General features: G+C 33.5%; 1 protein-coding gene across 1 annotated transcript; it reads right to left on the bottom strand.

Moving 5' to 3' along the window:
• Window positions 1-4,673: 4,673 nt before the first annotated feature.
• Window positions 4,674-18,083, bottom strand: LOC134261461 (intraflagellar transport protein 122 homolog; the record flags this gene model as incomplete). The annotated part of the gene is given in 20 exon segments (XM_062743901.1): window positions 4,674-4,798; window positions 6,922-6,978; window positions 7,192-7,303; window positions 7,436-7,563; window positions 7,566-7,600; window positions 7,879-7,979; window positions 8,247-8,344; window positions 9,847-9,987; window positions 10,086-10,188; window positions 10,613-10,784; window positions 11,002-11,168; window positions 11,388-11,549; window positions 11,690-11,843; window positions 12,301-12,419; window positions 13,417-13,536; window positions 16,005-16,169; window positions 16,656-16,793; window positions 17,170-17,313; window positions 17,418-17,476; window positions 17,904-18,083. Coding segments are annotated over 20 exon segments (2,480 nt in total), but the record flags the coding sequence as incomplete, so codon positions are not given.
• Window positions 18,084-19,104: the final 1,021 nt, after the last annotated feature.

Genomic DNA, 19,104 nt, shown 5'->3' with positions numbered 1-19,104 from the left:
ACATTGCTCAAGATGCTGAGGAAACATATGAAAAGGAGAGTTTTCAGGCAGATGGCAAACGAAAGAGAAGCAGACCAGCCTACCTTAGTGATTATGTCTCTTTCTGAATACAGTATGTAAATAAAAATGAGTTTGGTAGGAAATACTACTGCAGTTTTAAAGTTCAATGTTTTTAACCATCTTATTTATCTATGCGAGGACGCATATTTTTTTTTCGAAGGCGTGGGTAATGTAATGATATAGAATATTGATGTTGGATTTAAATGCTTGTGAAATCGACCAATCATATCATTTTATATTTGACCAATCAGCACTTGATATTATAGCCAATCAGAGTTTTAGAATCATCAACCAATCATTAGTTATTAGAAAGAGTATAAATATAAACACCATGAAGTATTTGGCTACTTGGTCGTTACTCATCGTTTGAGTAACACCTCCTGGACTAGGTTCTTGGGCTGTGTGGGAAACAACACAATTGTTCGTTAGACCACTCAGCTCAGGAACCTAGTTCCTTAATAGTGTGTCTCAGTGACTAAAGTGTCTTGGTGACTTTAAATAGTGTCTTGGTGACTTTTATTAAAAGGTGTCTCAGTGACTTTTAGGGTGTGTTTTTAAGGTAGTTGCAGACTGTGTCGGGAAACAACAGGATTGTTGGTTAAACCACTCAGTCTGCAACTACAGTGTTATAACTTCATATTTGATTATTTGCTTGATCGTTAGTGATTCAATTGTGGTTGATTCTTTTCTTATAATTTGTTGTCGTTTAGTTCATATTTGTTTGCTAATCATTTATCCAGATAGGACCGAGGAAAAAGTATATATACATAGTGAATTTCAGTCAGTTTCTTGTTATAGTGCCATTGTTGTTGAAGTTTGTTTGATTCATATTATAAACGTGATACTTAGGAAGGAATCCTAAGCGGACCTATTAAATAATTATTTGTACTTTGTAAAAAACGTTACAATAGTAACTTGGGAATGAAAATGTAGGTCAGATCCAGCATCCGAAGTTAGTCTGGTAGTGTCCATTCATAGATACACACCCATGCAAGTTTGGTTCAGGTAGAGGCTTATAGTTACTTGGGAATGAAAATGTAGATCAGATCCAACATCCGAAGCAAGTCTGGTAGTGTCCATCGCTAGATGCAAGTTTGGTCCAAATAGGGCTTATAGTTACTTGGGAATGAAAATGTAGGTCAGATCCAGCATCCGAAGCTAGTCTGGTAGTGTACATCCCTAGATACATCATCCATGCAATTTTGGTTCAGTTTGGGCTTATAGTTACTTGGGAATGAAAATGTAGGTCAGATCCAGCATCCGAAGCAAGTCTGGTAGTGTCCATCTCTAGATGCATCATCCAAGCAAGTTTGGTCAAAATAGGGCTTATAATTCCTGTGGAATGGACCTGCTCCAAAAACTTTAACCTGGTCACTCAACTGGAAAATGTAGGTCAGATCCAGCATCCGAAGCAAGTCTGGTAGTGTACATCCCTAGATGCATCATCCATGCAAGTTTGGTTTAGCTAGGGCTTATAGTTACTTAGGAATGGACCTGCTCCAAAAACTTGAACCTGCTCTAAAAACTTTAACCTGGTCACTCATCTAGAAAATGTCGGTCAGATCCAGCATCCGAAGCAAGTCCGGTAGTGTACATCCCTAGATGCATCATCCATGCAAATTTGGTCCAGGTAGGGCTTATAGTTCCTTGGGAATGGACCTGCTCCAAAAACTTTAACCTGGTCACTCATCTAGAAAATGTAGGTCAGATCCAGCATCCGAAGCAAGTCCGGTAGTGTACATCCCTAGATGCATCATCCATGCAAGTTTGGTTCAGGTAGGGCTTATAGTTACTTGGGAATGGACTTGCTCCTAAAACTTTAACCTGGGACGCCGACGCTAACGCCGACGCCGACGCCAACGCCGGGGGTATAAGCATAAGCTCATCTCGACTTCGTTGAGGTGAGCTAAAAAGTATTTTTAAAGTATAGTGGGACATTGTTTAATATTTTTGTACATTTTACGCATACCTTGAATATAATTTTTGAAGAAAATGAAGCGAAAACTACGACGGCGTATTCGTGCCATTTTAACAATGTAGAATTTTTTTTTAAAATCGTTTGAACGATTTAATAAATCGTTTGTACGATTTAATAAATCGTTTGTACAATTTAATAAGTCGTCTGTACGATTTAATAAATTGTTTGTACAATTTAATAAATCGTTTGTACAATTTGTTTGTTAAATCGTTTGTACAATTTATTGAATCGTTTGTACAATTTATTAAATTGTTTATACAATTTTTTAAAATAGTTTGTACGATTTTTATAAATCGTTTGAACAATTTAGGAAACCGTTTTTACGATTTAAGAAAACGTTTGTACGATTTAAAAAATTGTTTGTACGATTTAATAAATTGTACAAACGATTTAATAAACTGACTTGTACAAACGATTTAACAAACAAATTGTACAAACGATTAATTAAATTGTACAAACGATTTACTAAATTGTACAAACAATTTATTAAATCGTACAAACGACTTATTAAATCGTACAAATGATTTATTAAATTGTACAAACGATTTATTAAATTGTACAAACGATTTATTAAATCGTACAAATTTTCTTAAATCGTTCAAACGATTTAAAAAGAAATTTCTACATTGTTGAAATGGCACGAGTACGCCGTCGTAGAAAACCCTTTTATACATGAATGAAAAAATAGTTGGGGTATAAAGAAATGATAATTTTCCCCTCTCTGGAATATGCAATTTCAAAGATGACTAATTTCAATCTTTGAGAGATTGTTGCGCTTTGTGGACATTTGACCTGAAGCATACATTAATTCTTAATGAAATGTCAAAGAATATTTTGTTATAACTGAATTTTAATTTAGTCACATAATAAACATTTGTCCCCTTTATTCACCCATCTTTGCTTTATTTGAAAATATTGTCCCTAAACAGCAGACAAGTGAATTAAAAATATCCTCAAATACATTAGACTGGACCCCCCCCCCCTTTCCCTTTTTAAAAATCAGGGTCAGAAAATGAGCTACGGTTGCTAAATATTTGTAACTTTGTATTAATAAATCACTTCAATCAATATTTCTTCTAAAAAAGTAACTTCAAAACATTACAATTTACTTTAAAAAATTAATGGGTATTTAATTTTGAAAAAAAATTAATCATTCCAATCCATCACTTCAACAACCCCCTCCCACTTGCCCCTTTCAAAATTGATTTTAAATTAAGCATTGGTCTAACTCATCCTTTGATAGGCAACTTTCTACATATACCTTTCATTCATTTGGGACATCCTCCTTGAACATACGTGGATAAATTTTGATAAATCTTAAATATTTAATATTTTTTTATTGGTCATATCATCATTATACAACATTAATCTTACAGTGTAAATAAATTACTGAGAATGTTCTTCTTTTCAACAGTGAACTTACAAAAATATAAATTACAAAATCCTTTCATCACACTTAAATACAAATATCAGTTTAAAGATGGATTTACCCAAAATAAAGACATTAACAAAACAGCATCAGAGGATTTGCCGAGAGGAAATATGAAGGACTTCCCCCACTGAAGTTGAACAAGAGATTCTGAGAGATGCATACACTATATTTTAGGCAGGACTTTCACTAGGACTTTGTATCCGAGTTTTCTTTCTTGGTTTAGATCATGATTCGTGATCACTAGCTTTTCTTCCTCATTGTAAAATGGGTTCTAATTCCTTTTTTGCTCCTTAATTTTTCAGTCCTCTAAGGTGCTCCTACAGAATGGGCAGTGACCTTTCTGAAGATACTGGAGTTCAAAGTCATCAGTGTGGAACAACTGACAATAGAACAAATAATCACATTTACTGAATGATAACAACAAAATAATCTCTATGAGAGTGAATAAAAAACTGCTGAATTTTCTTTTTTTTGTAGGTTTCAAAATATTTTTTGGCAGTGTAATGATGATTAAATTAATTACACTACACTGCATTTCCCATAAAAAATTCTTTAATATAACTTATTATTACACTTGGGACAAAGAGTAATAGTGATCAAATACTGGCAATACATTATACTTTAGGAAATTTGAAAGTTTTGACCTAAGACCTTAGTACTGTAGATCACTTAATTTTCGCGACACCTTATTTTCGCGAGATAGTCATTGACTCTTGATTAGCAAGACAAAATTTTCACGAATTGTGGTTATTACTCTATATAATCATAAGGAATGCTATAATACGCGAGAATTAAATTTTCGCGAGCACACTGTCTCGCGTAATTACGCGAAAATAAAGTTCTCGTGAATAAATAGTGATTTACAGTATGTTTGCTGCATGCAAACCGTGTAATGATTTGACATTTTACACTAAGAAATGTAATATATTACCTTATTACACTTAGGACACTGAGTTATAGTGACATCAGGCAGTAGGGATCTGAAGAACTGGTATCTCAGTGGTTTAGGCCACTTAAGAATGTAAACCTCTGATCTAGATAAAGTTTGTAGAACAGATTTTGTTACAACCACAAGGGACGGATTGTTTTTCTCTTGCTGTAAATAGTAAAATGTAATACAAACTTAATTTCCATTAAATGAATAGAGTGCATAAAACAATACTGAATTTAAAAGACAGAAACAACCCCAAAAAACCTTTACTATCAAATTCCTATTTGCACTATAAATCCCTCTTTACTTACATCAAAGGTCATGAGTTTGGCTGAGAATGGGTCCTCATCCTCAGGTTCATCATCCTGAGCTTGACCTAAACTCAGAGTCTGGGCATCTTAAAGCCAGTCAAGGCAAACTACTACCTCCTACATTAACTCATATATAGGCCAAATTCATCACACTTATACACGGATATAGAAATATATACAAGAGGCCCACGGGCCTTATAGGTCACCTGAGTATATTGTAACAACTTTCAAACAATTTAAATTTGGTTTCGTTTTAAACCAGAGGCCATGAAATTCACAATTCACAATTTTGAAAGAGGCACCATTGCTTATCATAATTATTAACTTAGCATGCTTACTCTATTTACTTAATACCCAGAGGTAGATCAGAGTAACAAAGAGAAAATGCACTTCCACTTTATACCCAGTTGTGCACCTCACCCCAAAGGAACCACTGACCTGGGGCCACATATTTAAAAATTTTGCAAATTTTATCATAAAATGGTTGATTAATACCAAAGAGCAGATTTCAAAGCATTAATTTATTTTCAGACTATGTACCCCCCCACCCTTCTGACCCAGGGGGCATAAAAAAAACTCTTTGCAAGATGCACCTTTCTTTATCATAAATATATATACATGTACTGGATCATTGGCATAAAACCAAGAAGCAAAGGAAAATATTTTCAAAGAATTAATGTATTTTTACTTTATAATCAATAGAGCCCCGCCCTAACACCAGAACCCCTAATCCTGGGGCCATAAAATTCACAATTTTGGAAAAGGCACTCTTGCTAATCATAACTATGTACTTACTTAGTTTTAATACCCAGAAGCAGAGAAGAAGATTTTCAAAGAATTAATGCATTTTCACTATATATTCTATAGAGCCCTGCCCTAGCACTAGAACCCCTGACCCTGGGGCCATGAAATTCACAATTGAAGTTGCACTCTTTCTCAACATAACTATGTACTTAATTAGTTTATTTAATACCTAGGAGCAGAGAAGAAGATTTTCAAAGAATTAATGCATTTTCACTATATAATCAATAGAGCCCCGCCCTAACACCAGAACCCCTGACCCTGGGGCCATTAAATTTATGATTTTGGAAAAGGCTCTCTTACTCATTATAACTATGTGCTTAGTTAGTTTATTTGATATCCAGAAGCAGAGAAGAAGATTTTCAAAGAATAAATGCATTTTCACTATATAATCAATAGAGCCCCGCCCTAACACCAGAACCCCTGAACCTGGGGCCATGAAATTTATGATTTTGGAAAAGGCTCTCTTACTCATTATAACTATGTGCTTAGTTAGTTTATTTGATATCCAGAAGCAGAGAAGAAGATTTTCAAAGAATAAATGCATTTTCACTATATAATCAATAGAGCCCCCGCCCTAACACCAGAACCCCTGACCCTGGGGCCATAAAATTCACAAATCTGGAAGAGGCACTCTTGCTCATCATAACTATGTACTCAGTTAGTTTATTTAAATCCCCAGGAGCAGAGAAGAAGAAGATTTTCAAAGAAATAATGCATTTTCACTATATAATCTATATAGCCCCGTCCTAGCACTAGAACCCCTGACCCTGGGGCCATGAATTTCACAATTTTGGTAGAAGACTCAATGCTCATTACATTCATGCCAACAGTTTGCCTGCTTGGTATCCAGGAGTAAAGAAGAAGATTTTTAAAGATTGCAATAATTTTAGAGGTTTTGGCCCCACCCCTCAGGCCCCAGGGGAGCAGGGACCAAGAAATTCACAATTGTTGTTTCCCTTCACCCATAGATGCTGTATACCAAATTTGGTTGACATTGGTTCAGTGGTTTCTGAGAAGAAGCTAAAAATGTTCAAATTTTAACACACGACACTCGACACACGACCGACGACGACGGACGAAAACGGATAGCAATAGGACACCCGATTGACTCAGGTGACCTAAAAATGCAAAAATTATCCTTGGAACAGGAAAACAAATTTAAAATTCTCTCATGAACTTCTCTTGAATTTATCTTTGATATGTAATTCATAAATTTTATTACTCTCAGACAAAAGATCCTGAGCATATCTTGGAACATATTCTCTCTAAAACTGCATAAATCTAATGTCAGTTTGACTCAGCATGACTTTATCATTGTGATATTAAGAATTTCGTCCGATGCACCCTCCTTCCAGCCTCGATCCTCTTTCTTCTGTTTGGGTATAGACAGGTCCAGGATCTGTACCAGCCTCCTCGTCCGTCAGACTGCTGTCTAACACAAACTCCACCAGCGGCAGCACCTCTGTAAAACAACAGATAAACATGTATTAAGTCTTCATTAAGCAAAGACTATCTTTATTAAATTTTGCATCTTTTTCATCACATTTTAAAAATAAATCTGTCGCGCAGATTTCCGTTTCCCTATTCGCTTATTTTCAATTTCATTTTTTTTCAATTTAACAAAAATATTGCTTTTAAGTGTAAAAGAAATTAAGTTATAAAAAAAAAACCTCACCAAATGAGACAAAAGAGTGGACAAATGGTTGTCTACAGTTGACACAGCAGTTTCCTCCATTGTTCAGAAGAGGGTTTGTGGTGGAACAGCGGTAACACATGGGAAGGAGCTCCTAAATCAAAACAACAACCAAATTCAGATTTAAACAAAAAAAAAAACTTTCAAATTGAAAATGCATCATACTTATTAACGATACATAAAACATAAAATTAGCCATTGTCCAATTTATACACATGTACAATACCTCGGAGTCTTGGAATGCCTTGGATCGGATCATCACACTACCTAGATCTACAGCCTCCTGGAATCTACTGGGTATCCTCAGTGTCTGTAACTTCTCATAGGCGTAACGAGCCAACTTAAAGGCTCCAGGTTCTTACTCTGCTTGGCTAATGCATATAGTGTCCCTCTTAACACTCAATTAAGGAATATTCAAAAATGAGCAATTTCTTTACTGATTTCTATAGTTCAAAATGGTTCTAACTGAAAAAATTTCATTCTTTGAAATATTTTTGTTTGCAATGTACCAGAACTGTATGGACTTGTAAATTTCTTCTGAAGTCTGTTTAAGTTATTTTAAATAAGAAGAATTAAATTGAAAGGCATTCATATTTTAAAGTAGCACATGGATCTTTAACCAAAGTTAAATGTACTGTATTAAAACCAAATCAATTAAACGAAGGATACACTTTAGAGATTCCGTGTGGTATTCCACTCTGGATCATATGAAGCAGATATCGAGAAATGTTAAACAGGGCTTCTGGTAGATGTGATGTGAAAGGCTCATCCTGAAACAGACACATTCAATTCAAGTGATTACTAGTACTGACATGAAACAACACATATCATATTGAATGCAAGGACTATGGGATATCAAAAAAACCTATTCATTAAATAATAGTGCAATAATGTACAAAGATTTTTGGGGATCCTGAAAGAGATACCCTTTTCTAAACAAATACATGTGCATGCTTGCAAATTGTATTTCAGAGACATTTAAAACAAAGCTACAGAGTTAAATCTAAACTTGCTTCTCTCTAGAATGCTAGACTTACTGTATATCTTTGAATGGAATGGTAGGCGTAATACATGTCAGCCTTCCTCTGATAGTCTTGGAACTTGGCAAACATTTCTTCTCGTTTCTCTGAATCCTCTACAAAAGGAGCCAAGATAAAACTGATGAAATTAAGGTGGAAAAAAGGATGATAATATATGAGTGCAGAGCTCACAATAAATATGATCCCAGTTAAGCTACTTAATTCATGCTCCTGAGCAGTAAAAACTTTACAGGTCAAAAAATATTCAGAAGATCAGAAGTTACAAGTTAAACAATAACATAATTTTTGTCAATATTCACACTTCAAGATACCAAGTATTACAATATCATAAACAGTGTAACAACAAAAAAGGATAAGAACACTCAATATACTTTTTTGTACCCCCATTAATTAACATTTTATTAAAAAACAAAAAAAAATTTATATCACAGCAAGCACACAAAGTAAAATCAGACTAAAATTCGTGTTACATGTTATCAGAAAACTAAAACTTAATTAGGTCAGGTTCTGTGCAGGGAGTATATTTGTCATTTTTTCATCGAATCTTTGGGGGTGGGGGTGTTTCTGCATGAATAAAATTTCAACACATGGGTCAACAATAATAAATCTGAATGTCACTCCAATCTTAATTGTGTGGTATAAAATGAAAGGGTGCAAGTTTACAATTATTCATACCACTGTTCTCTGTATAAAGCAGAAATTTAGAAAGATCAGACATATGTACATGTGCAAGAACTAAAACATACAACTCTTCTTCTTAATACTCAATATACATCATACTAAACATAGATTTGTAGCTCTCTAATACATGATATATCAAATTCTTTTTCTCATTTTAAGGGGTATCAACTAAAGCTCTTGTAAATCTTTCATGCTAGTTTCATTTTCCACCAGCTATTAGCATCTTTTTAGCATTTCTAAGCATATACAACCATTTCAATCTCCCAATCATGCTTAGAACTATATCTTTTACAGAATGGCTGACAAATTTGCAAACAATTTTTAACTCGCCATGATAACCGTTCATACTAGCTCAAAAAATTGGAATTCAGCGATATCTATTTCTTGAAACTCCTAAAAATGGACTTTCTGGCTGTTACATAGGTACTGTGGAATCATTTTAATTTGTGGTTGCCAAAATTTGAGGATAACTAAAAATTTAGAGTTTGTGGGAAATATTTTTCAATTTTTAAGAAGCTGAATGTCTTGTTGAAGATTTCAATTACGATTTTTGATGAGACTGTAAATTCTTGAAAATAAAACTTCTGAAAAATACTGACATAAATTCCACAGTAAAAAAGACTGGCACTATAACAAACCCTTGTTTTTCAAAGACTTATAGCTGGACTAGGGACAATGAACTTCTAATTTTTTTTCACATATCAAGAATATTTTAATGTTAGCCATTGAAGCAACAAAATAACCCTGAATACAAATACAAACCATCTTCTTCTTCTGAAAACAGGCAAAAACAACTCAGATTTTCAGAAAGGTAGTTTTATATTATATTACTACAACTGACAAAAATACAAAAAAAACAACGAAAAGCATCATGGAAAAAAATCTTAAGTGATGTTGCTCTTGTTAGGTCACCCACCTCTTGCTATATCCAGACACTGCATGGAGAGTTTCCAGAAATAGTACCCGGCATCATTGAAGCGACTCTCAATAACAGCATTGTGTGTTAGCTGTTCCAGGACCTTGACTGCCTCCCCCTGCAGACCAGCCTTATGGAATGCTACAAAAAAAGAACATTTCAACTCCCTTCCCTTAAATTTATGTCTCTTGTTAAAAAAAAAATCAGACATTTTAACAGAAATAGTTTAGAATATTCACCCTCTTGAGCATCATCAAACTTGTCGTTCTCGGCGAGCCATTGAGCGTACGGTACATAAACCTCCTCCTTGTACTCAGGGTGTTTTTCAGCCAGAGTGAAGGCCTGCCACAGAGATACAGTCATTATTAAAAGGGATATATATTTTAAATTATCACTACTTGTCATAAAACTATCAAGAGCTTGGCCTTGCAGTAGATGTTGACATGCCTTTATTCAAATTACTGTAGATTCCTAAATATACGCGTGGAATTAATTATCGCGTAATTTCGCGAGAAGCGCCACACACGAAATAAAATTACTCGCCTTTATTTTTATGATGCTGAAATCTATGTAAAATCTCTTATCAACTGTCCATTCGCGAATTGTTATTCTCGCAATTTGCCGTTAAAGAGCCCATTCGCGATAATAAGTACTCGCGAAAAATAAGGAATCTACAGTACACCAAACAGCCAAACAGTGCATACTGCAAGACTTTAGGGGGTAAAATTTTATTTTTAACAAGAAATCAAGTGAAAGTTATTCATACATCTTCCCAGTGTTTGGCCTCTACATGAAGGTTTATGAGGGCTTTAATATCTCCCATTTTACTGTACACTTCAGCAGCGAAGGGGTACTGCTCCATTTTGGTCAAGTGCATGGCGGCTCGACTCAGAGCTTCACGGTCAGCCTTGTCTAGCTTACGGGCCAGGTCTATCATCCTGTAAATAGGTCAATTTTCAAATATATATCATTTTTGTTTTAGTCACAGGAACATTCAGAACTCTACATGATCAAGATAATAAAGAAACAAATCCAAGTTCTTGTTCATAATACCAAAATGGTTTACAAATGCAGAAGCATGCATATATGTCCATGTAAATAAATACATGTATCATTTGGACCAAAACCTTCATTGTAGTTAAAATTAAATCTTACATGTCAGCCCATCCGTGTTCCCCTACAATGTCAATAGCCTTACAGTACTCCCCAGCTGAAATGTACATTTCAGCAGCAGCCTTTGGCTCATTACTGCTCTTGGCCCAGTCAGCCTGCTTAGTAATTAGCATCTTCTTATCCAGAGGGTCTCCAGAGCCAATGTATTCCTGTAAATACAGCTTACTTACTTAATATCTGAATCCTAAATAAACATATTCCAATCGATTCAGTACACCTGGTCAGTGACAAATATCTTGATATTCTAACATCAGTGCTAACTTTTTATTGTAAAATGAGCACATGTTTAATAATTTTATTTAAAATGTAATTTGCAATTTATTATGAAAACATTTTAAGAATTCTGTATATAATGTTGTTTATTAAACCTTGGCTTGGTCAAACATCCTGAGGTCTGTATACATATTCATGGCCTTCTGTTCTCCTCCGGCTTTTTTGTACAGTTTGGCGGCCTCGTTGAATTTCCCTTGGTAACTGTACACATCTCCAAGGAAGATCATGTTGTCATTTTCACCTCTCTTTTTCCTCTCCTGAAATCAAATAAAATTCTTTTTTAAATACTGCTCTAATATTATTATTTTATTCAGATTTATCCATTCTTTTTTACTCTTTTCTCCTCAGTTGAACACACCTAACATTTCCATACACTGTAACCAGAGAAAATACAGACCTCTATGGAGTGGATGAGCTCCAGATAGCGGAGATCCTTGATTCTGATGAAGGCTTTCTTGGCCGTGTCGAAGTCCAACCCCTCAAGAGCCTCATGGGCCAGAACTTCCCAGTCCCCGTCTGTCACCCCTAAACAGGCTACCTTGTAGGCATCCCTAGAAATTAAAGGGTTCAGTGAGCTTATAGATGCAAGCAATTATAGTAATTCACATGAGAATATTTAAAGTCTTTTGCTTTGTTATCATTTAACTTTTTTAAAGAACATCAATGGTTATGTTAGGAGCAGAATACAATCAGCACACTTTGTTATTACACCAATCAAGATATCCTTTGCAAATACCCTACAAAGGGCTAGTACTTTCTATCATGTTTATTTTGCCCTATTACACTTTCAATTTCTTTCCTTTTGAATTTTCCCATGAACAGTTGTGTTAAAGAAAAGTTAATTGTCCCATTGTTGGAGGCAATATTAGGATGAAATTTACCCAAACACATTACTTGGAAACCATTTTCTTTACAAAAAATAATGTCCCCTACCCCTTTCTATACAAATATCTGGATAGAAATTTCTTATAAACAAGACTTGGCAGTGTGTTGGATGTCTGTACTTACTTGAAGAGTTTCTTTTCTAGGTACTGGTACATGGAGGCTGATTGTGGAACATCCACTGAGGACATGGAGTAGATGTGGAGACAGAAAATCTTAGATCCACTGAAGCCCACCACAAAACCCTGTAAACACAATATACATTGTTAGATCAAAATCTTAGATCCAATGAAACCTATAAAACCCCGTCATAAAAACACACAATGTAAATTTTAATTCTACAGTGTCATATAGAAAATTAGTAAGTAAAGTACAGATTTATGTCAGCCCTACAAACTAAATTATGAATATGCTGTCATCCTTATTCTATTTTATACTGAAACCATCATTCAGTTTAATTAAACCAAAAGGGCCAAGTACATGTTATAGCAAACAAACAATAACAGCAATAATTTCATGAATGTAAATGTACATGCGTGTACAACTGTGTTCACATTTTTTTATGGATGTATCTTTTTTTTCAAGTACATATTAATAAATGTACACTGTGTTAAGTGAAAAAAATCCCATCTAAATCTAAGTTGATATACAGCTGTAACCATGACCATTTTTCACAGCAATACCTTCTATCCCTTAAGAATTTAAAGATATTCAGCTTTGCAAAGAGTGCAGTAAAGAGTGCAGCAACTTGGAACAAGAGGCCCATGGGCAAAAACACTTAGCCAAGCACTCTCCCCCTACCCCTTTACCAGATAAATTTATGTAAAGGAAACACCTTTTTTGGAACCAAAGTAAGTCAAATGATTGAAAAAACACTAATTAGTTTGCAAATAATCAATATGAAATATTTTTCTTAATGGCCCAAGCTTAAACTATACTGAATATGCTCATAGTATACACATATACACTAAATGTAAATAAATACAGACAGTCAGACATATGGACCATTTTAATCAGAAAAGCTCACTTGAGCCTTTGGCTTTGCAGAGCTAAGAACTAATCAAACATGTCAACAAAGTACAAAAAAAAACTGAACAATCATAAATCACTCTTACCTCCTAATAACCAAAGAAAAAAAAAATTAGGATTAAATACAAATTAGTGAATGTAAGATAGTCTTTCTACATAAATTTGTATCATTTCTTTATAAGATTCCACACAAACTCCAAAGTCGACCCTTACTTGAAGCTTCTGAACATGAACTGGGAAATTGCTGGCCTTGATGTTGAGTAACCCATTCCCAGAAAAACAGAGCATGTCTTCATAGTGTGTATTCCAGGCTACACTGTTAGCATTCGGTTCCTGTAGAAAGAAAGCCAAAAATATTAAATCAATAAGTACTACTTATCTATCAACAGATTCATATTAAAACTTAAGTTTTTGAAATACATGAAATTGAAATATTGCATTCATGAAACAATTGAATTTCAAATTTTTCTTATGTTAACAAAATCAATGTCACTAAATTTAGCAAAATACATGTAAATGTACAAAAAAATTGCAGTTAAGGATGTACAACACACCTACCCCCCAAAAATTCCTGTCGTTTAATTTTCGTTATTTTTGTATATTTAGTACATGACTATATCTACTGCATGTATGCACATTTTGGACAAAATCTTTCGAGTGGTTTTTGGACGGGAACTTCCAAAAGTTACCTCCCTTTAATTGTTTACAAGGAGAGAAAAATTTTAATCAACGAACTACTTAAACCTTGATTTTCAAAAAAGCCAGGTTAGATATAAATGTCAAATTTCATTGACTTATTCCTTTAAGCATTTAACACAAAAACATAGTCATCTTTTTGATATACATATCATCAAAATAATTTTTAAAGACCTTAAACTGAAAAACTATGAATTATCTAAGCCTTGAAAATTGTGTATTTTTCAAATTCAAAATTTTTTTGTGAAAAAACCTGTCGTTTAATTTTGGTAAAAAACTTTCTTTAGGTAGCTGGTAGTAAAAATAATCTTCATAATTTATTGTATAATTTTTGTACGACCAGTTTTGATTCAATAGCGGAAAATTACCCCCTCCCCCTTTCTCAATAAATCACGTTCCCGCGCGTCTTTCAGACGGGGGTCGATCACTTTGCTATGAATCTACAAATACACATTTAAAAAAAATCAAATTGGAATATTGCTTTTGCTTCAAAAATATATTAATTTACAAATTTTAAAGTTCTCATATGTAAAGCGTATTTAAATGTAGATTTATAGGCAATTTTTGAATACCCCTACCACCCCCAGCCCTTCCTTTTTTGCGTCGCAGACCATTAGCGTTTGACGAAACGTCGTTTACAGTTCAAAGTTAGTATTTCGTTTTTTGAATCCCGGGGGTATGCATTAGTTTTTAAATTAATGAATGCAGAATAAATATTGACTTTTTAGTTTTAAATCCATATATGTACGCGTTATGCATTCCATATCACATGAAACCTAGTTGAACTTGAATATGTTGATTTTTAATTTTATTTCTTTAATATTATTTATCAAAAAAATGGTGTATGTTCATTTCTCCTGTGATATAAATGGAATTATTGTAGTTTCTTTCATGTCATTATAATTTCAAACGAGACAGTATGTGGCCGTGGGGATACATCGACATTTGCATAGATGTACACCCCTCATGATATTGTACGCATTCTTTCAATGTCGTTGCTTCTAAAGTAAAAATGAACATTCCGTATTCGTCCACATTAACTTCAAAATATCAAACATTAAACACTTCATCTATTTCAATTTATATCAAATCGCACATTGATATTTTTAAAAATCTTATAGGCTACGTTTTGTTTTGATTCGAGGAAATGCGAACCGACATTGCATTGTTTGCAGTGACAGAAAGTCAAACGATTTGCTGCCGATATTCATAAATGCAGATAATTTCAGTACTAGTGAACAATTCTTTTCAATTCTATACTTACATTGTGTATATGAGGTCTATAGTATTCAATTCTCGGATTTATCAGGTCTTGCTGTAAATGTATTTCTGTGGAAAACCGTGAATAAAGGGAGGAAAATAAACATCTCCTACATTTTCAGAGTTCTTCCTCTTTGATCAGCAAGGGTCTGAGAACAACATCAATTTTACATTGTGAAAAGTTTTTTGTTTGTTTATTGTTGTTTTATTTAATTAAAGAAGAAAAACAACATCTATATCGTAAATGCACAAATTGTAATGAAGACCATTAATTAATCGGAATGTTATATAGCCAATTGTACATAATGAGAATTTCGGCAATGTAAAATAAAATTTTCAGAATAAAAAAATTGCTGCGCTTTGATCAAGTTTACAATTTTATTGGAATGAAATGAAATAAACAATAAGGGATGGTATTTTATGTCTATTACTTGCTTTTTACTGAGTTTAATCGGGTTAATTAAAAAAATACTTATTGATTGAGTATGGTACGCATAATCACAGCCAAGCCCCATATCCTATTTTTCTTTAATGATTGAAATACATCAGGATCGTTTTACTCGTCATTTTGACGCTTTATTTTTGATGTTAAATTTGACGTCACGTCAAACGTTCAATTGAAATCGCAGGAGTTATCTCCCCCAGTGTGTTGTACGTCTTTAAATATAAATCATAGCTAAATAATTCAGAAAATGATAATCATCATGCAAGAGATGAAACATTTATTGAAAATTTTCAAACTTTCAACTTTATTTAAAATGCAAAATCAATTGTTTAAATGCAGCTTCTCAAATCCCAAATAATTAAAATTTTACTTCACTATTTACCCGCTGTACAGTATATACCTGGAACAATAGATCCTTAGTGTTGATGTCATACACCAGACACGTGTTGTGTTCGTCCACCACAGCCAGCTTTGTTCGCGAGGCACTGACGTCCAGACAACGGACCGAGGTACTCTGCTTCAGGAGCATGATGGGAAAAGCGTTGTCCACAAAGATCTTCATAATCTATCATCACAAAAAGAAAAAAAATTATTTGTTTCAATGAATTTTCAAGGCATAATTGTTAAAATTCTTAATCTAATTTTATACTTCATGTTATCTTTAACTGCAATTAGAGCTATATGCACAGTATATGTATATTCAAAACTTTATCAAAATTCCTGAAAGTATGTCGAAATGAGAAAAAGAAGACATTAAGATCCCCTCCCCACAACATAACAGAACCATTACCAAAAGTATATGTATATCAGTACAAGTGTTGAATTAAGATTCTGAAATTTTATAAGAAACGAAACAATAGTGCAGGAATATACAAAGACATAAACAGAACAAACAGACAGATGACAAATATTCAGGTTGGCCTTTAAGGAAAAGGTGGTGCAAGGATGACCTTGTGGAGGTGAAGGTCAAAGGTCAAGCACCCACCTGACCATTCTTCAGGCCAACCAGAAGAGCCTCGCTGCCCAGCGGGTGATTGGGCGTGACACGTACCTGCCCATTCTTCAAGCCAACCAAGAGCCCCTCGCGACCTGAGGGGCCCCCGATGACCTTGATGTACCGAATCAGGGACTCCATCAGCCATTCCCGCTCTTTGATTCCTTGGAAGGAGTAGCACTGGAGTCGCTTGTCCTATTCAAATATAGAACAATACTACAAAATCCTACATCTATATAAATCAATTAAAAGTTTAGACACGCTCTGTACTTCTTTGATTTTGACTGCACACTTAGGAACATACTGCATGCTTTCTAAACTGTAGCTCTCATATTTTACATCATATAGCAAAATGGCTGGTAGACATAAAATTGCAAGAACACTTATAAGAGGACTGTTAATCAAGAGTCTCAACATTTATTTATAAAAAAAATCAAAGCTTGTGATTCTATTTTGCAAATGGTGCTTCAATCAAAATTATGTAGTTATGAGAATATTAAGAAGATGAATTTAAGATAATATTGTATTCAGAATTATAAAATTAATCTACAAGGTTATTATTTTAGCTTACCTGACAAAGAATGATATTTTGGGAACAAACGACGAGGAGATTACACTCAAACTTCTTGTTAATCTTCTCCTTGACTTTGTAATGCATATCAGCGGCATCGTCCGAGTACAGCTCGTATATAACTATCTTGTCTGGTAGCTGTACCTAAAATGAAAAGTTTTATCTTTCAATGGTTAAAATTTGTACTAACTTATGATTTATTACATTAATTATTTTGTATGAATGAAAGCAAATACTAAATGACTTACTGCTAGTCTGTGTCTATAAATAGCTATCTTCTTAACCAAGTCTCTGCATTTGATCCTCACTGAAATATGGACAATTTTTGTTATGTCCAATAGTACATGTACAGTCTATGTAACAGGGACAAGAAAAATTAATCTATAAAGTATTGAAAGTATTCTATTTTTAAAAGCATACACGTATATCAATACTTTTGTTAAAAGAGAATAAAACTTAATACTTCTATGTATTAATAAACAATTCAAAAGAAAATCTTTAATTTATATAACATGAAATGGAAAATACAAAATTAATACCATACTTTATAAATAAATTTGGAATTCCTGATTTAAAAAAAAAAAAATAAATAAAATACCCTGATAAGGCAATGAGAAAAAAAACAGTAAACCTTAAAATACACAAACAAATCCATGCAAGAAAAAAGAAAAACAAAAAAATTTAAAACCAGGAAAATATATGCAACCAAACTAAAAATGTCAGAATGGGAAAACCTGATAGACTTCTGTGGCCTCTATATATTGGGGACTGACAAACACCCAACTCAGACACAACTTTGTTTTTGGCTTTTGACAGAACTGAGTCTTTATCATAATACATTTCCTGCACAAATCTACAGTTGTGCAAAACTTGATATCCATTCTTTATCAACATTTCCTGCCTCAGGCATTTCACTAAAGGGCAAAAGAAGAATTTCATAAAATATAAAATTTACAGTTTCATAAAATATAAACTTTACAGCACTTGGATTACACAATGTATGCAGTACCCAAGCTATTTAAATTGAAGAAATAAATTTATAAATGTATATCTGTAATTTTTCCAAAAGAAATAAAAACTTATCTCGAATTTATAATTGCATAAATATTTTGAATATCGTGGAGGCATTAGCCAAATGCTTAACTAAACAAATAGGTTGACTGAACGGATTTCAATGGGCATAAATGGAGTGTTTTCTGCCTGTAGTTTTTCATACTTATTCACTTCAGGTTCAAGAAAGATAGATTCATGAGAGCTTTTGGACTTAACATTTTTTAGAAAAAAAATTACGTCATTCTACTGATACTAAGTTTATTTTTCTGTAATTTTGCTAGTCATTATAATAAATTTAAAAATACCAAGGCCTTTCATAAATAAAACAGACATAAAAAAGGAAAATTACATTACTACAACATATTAAGAAATAAATTTCATGTGATGATCCCAAAATGACTACAAATCAGAGAAAAGAGTACATTTCCAGACAGCCAATGAGAATAAAGCAATATAGGACTATTGACCAATCAGACGTGAGAAGCCTCACCAAGGTAACTATCCTGACTAAGTGAAAAATTGTGTGTTTTCTCTGCTATTGCCAGAATGGAAAGGACAAGAATTCTAATCAGTAGCTATTCAAAATGCATGTACATCAACCAAAATTCATGAAAAAAATTTATATTCTAAAAATCTAATCATATATCACATCAACATGATCAAAATCAACAATAAATCTTCAATTTAAAAAGAATGGATTTAATACATTAATAATCTTCTGTTTTGTGATATACTCTTCATAGTTTTTTGAATTTATTTTATACTAAAATTGTTTTTTTTTTCAGAAATAGAAAACTGATAAGACATTTTATAATATCATACATGTTAACCTGTTGTGATGAAAAATAGGGAGATTCAGACCTCAAAAGCGATAGCATTGCG

This window comes from Saccostrea cucullata, unplaced genomic scaffold, assembly GCF_032062105.1.
Source record: "Saccostrea cucullata isolate Sc308-1 unplaced genomic scaffold, CSIRO_AGI_Scuc_v1 ctg11595, whole genome shotgun sequence".
Taxonomy (NCBI): domain Eukaryota; kingdom Metazoa; phylum Mollusca; class Bivalvia; order Ostreida; family Ostreidae; genus Saccostrea; species Saccostrea cuccullata.
The sequence above is the reverse complement of the archived record's forward strand: the minus strand, read 5'-3'. Positions and strand labels throughout refer to the sequence as shown.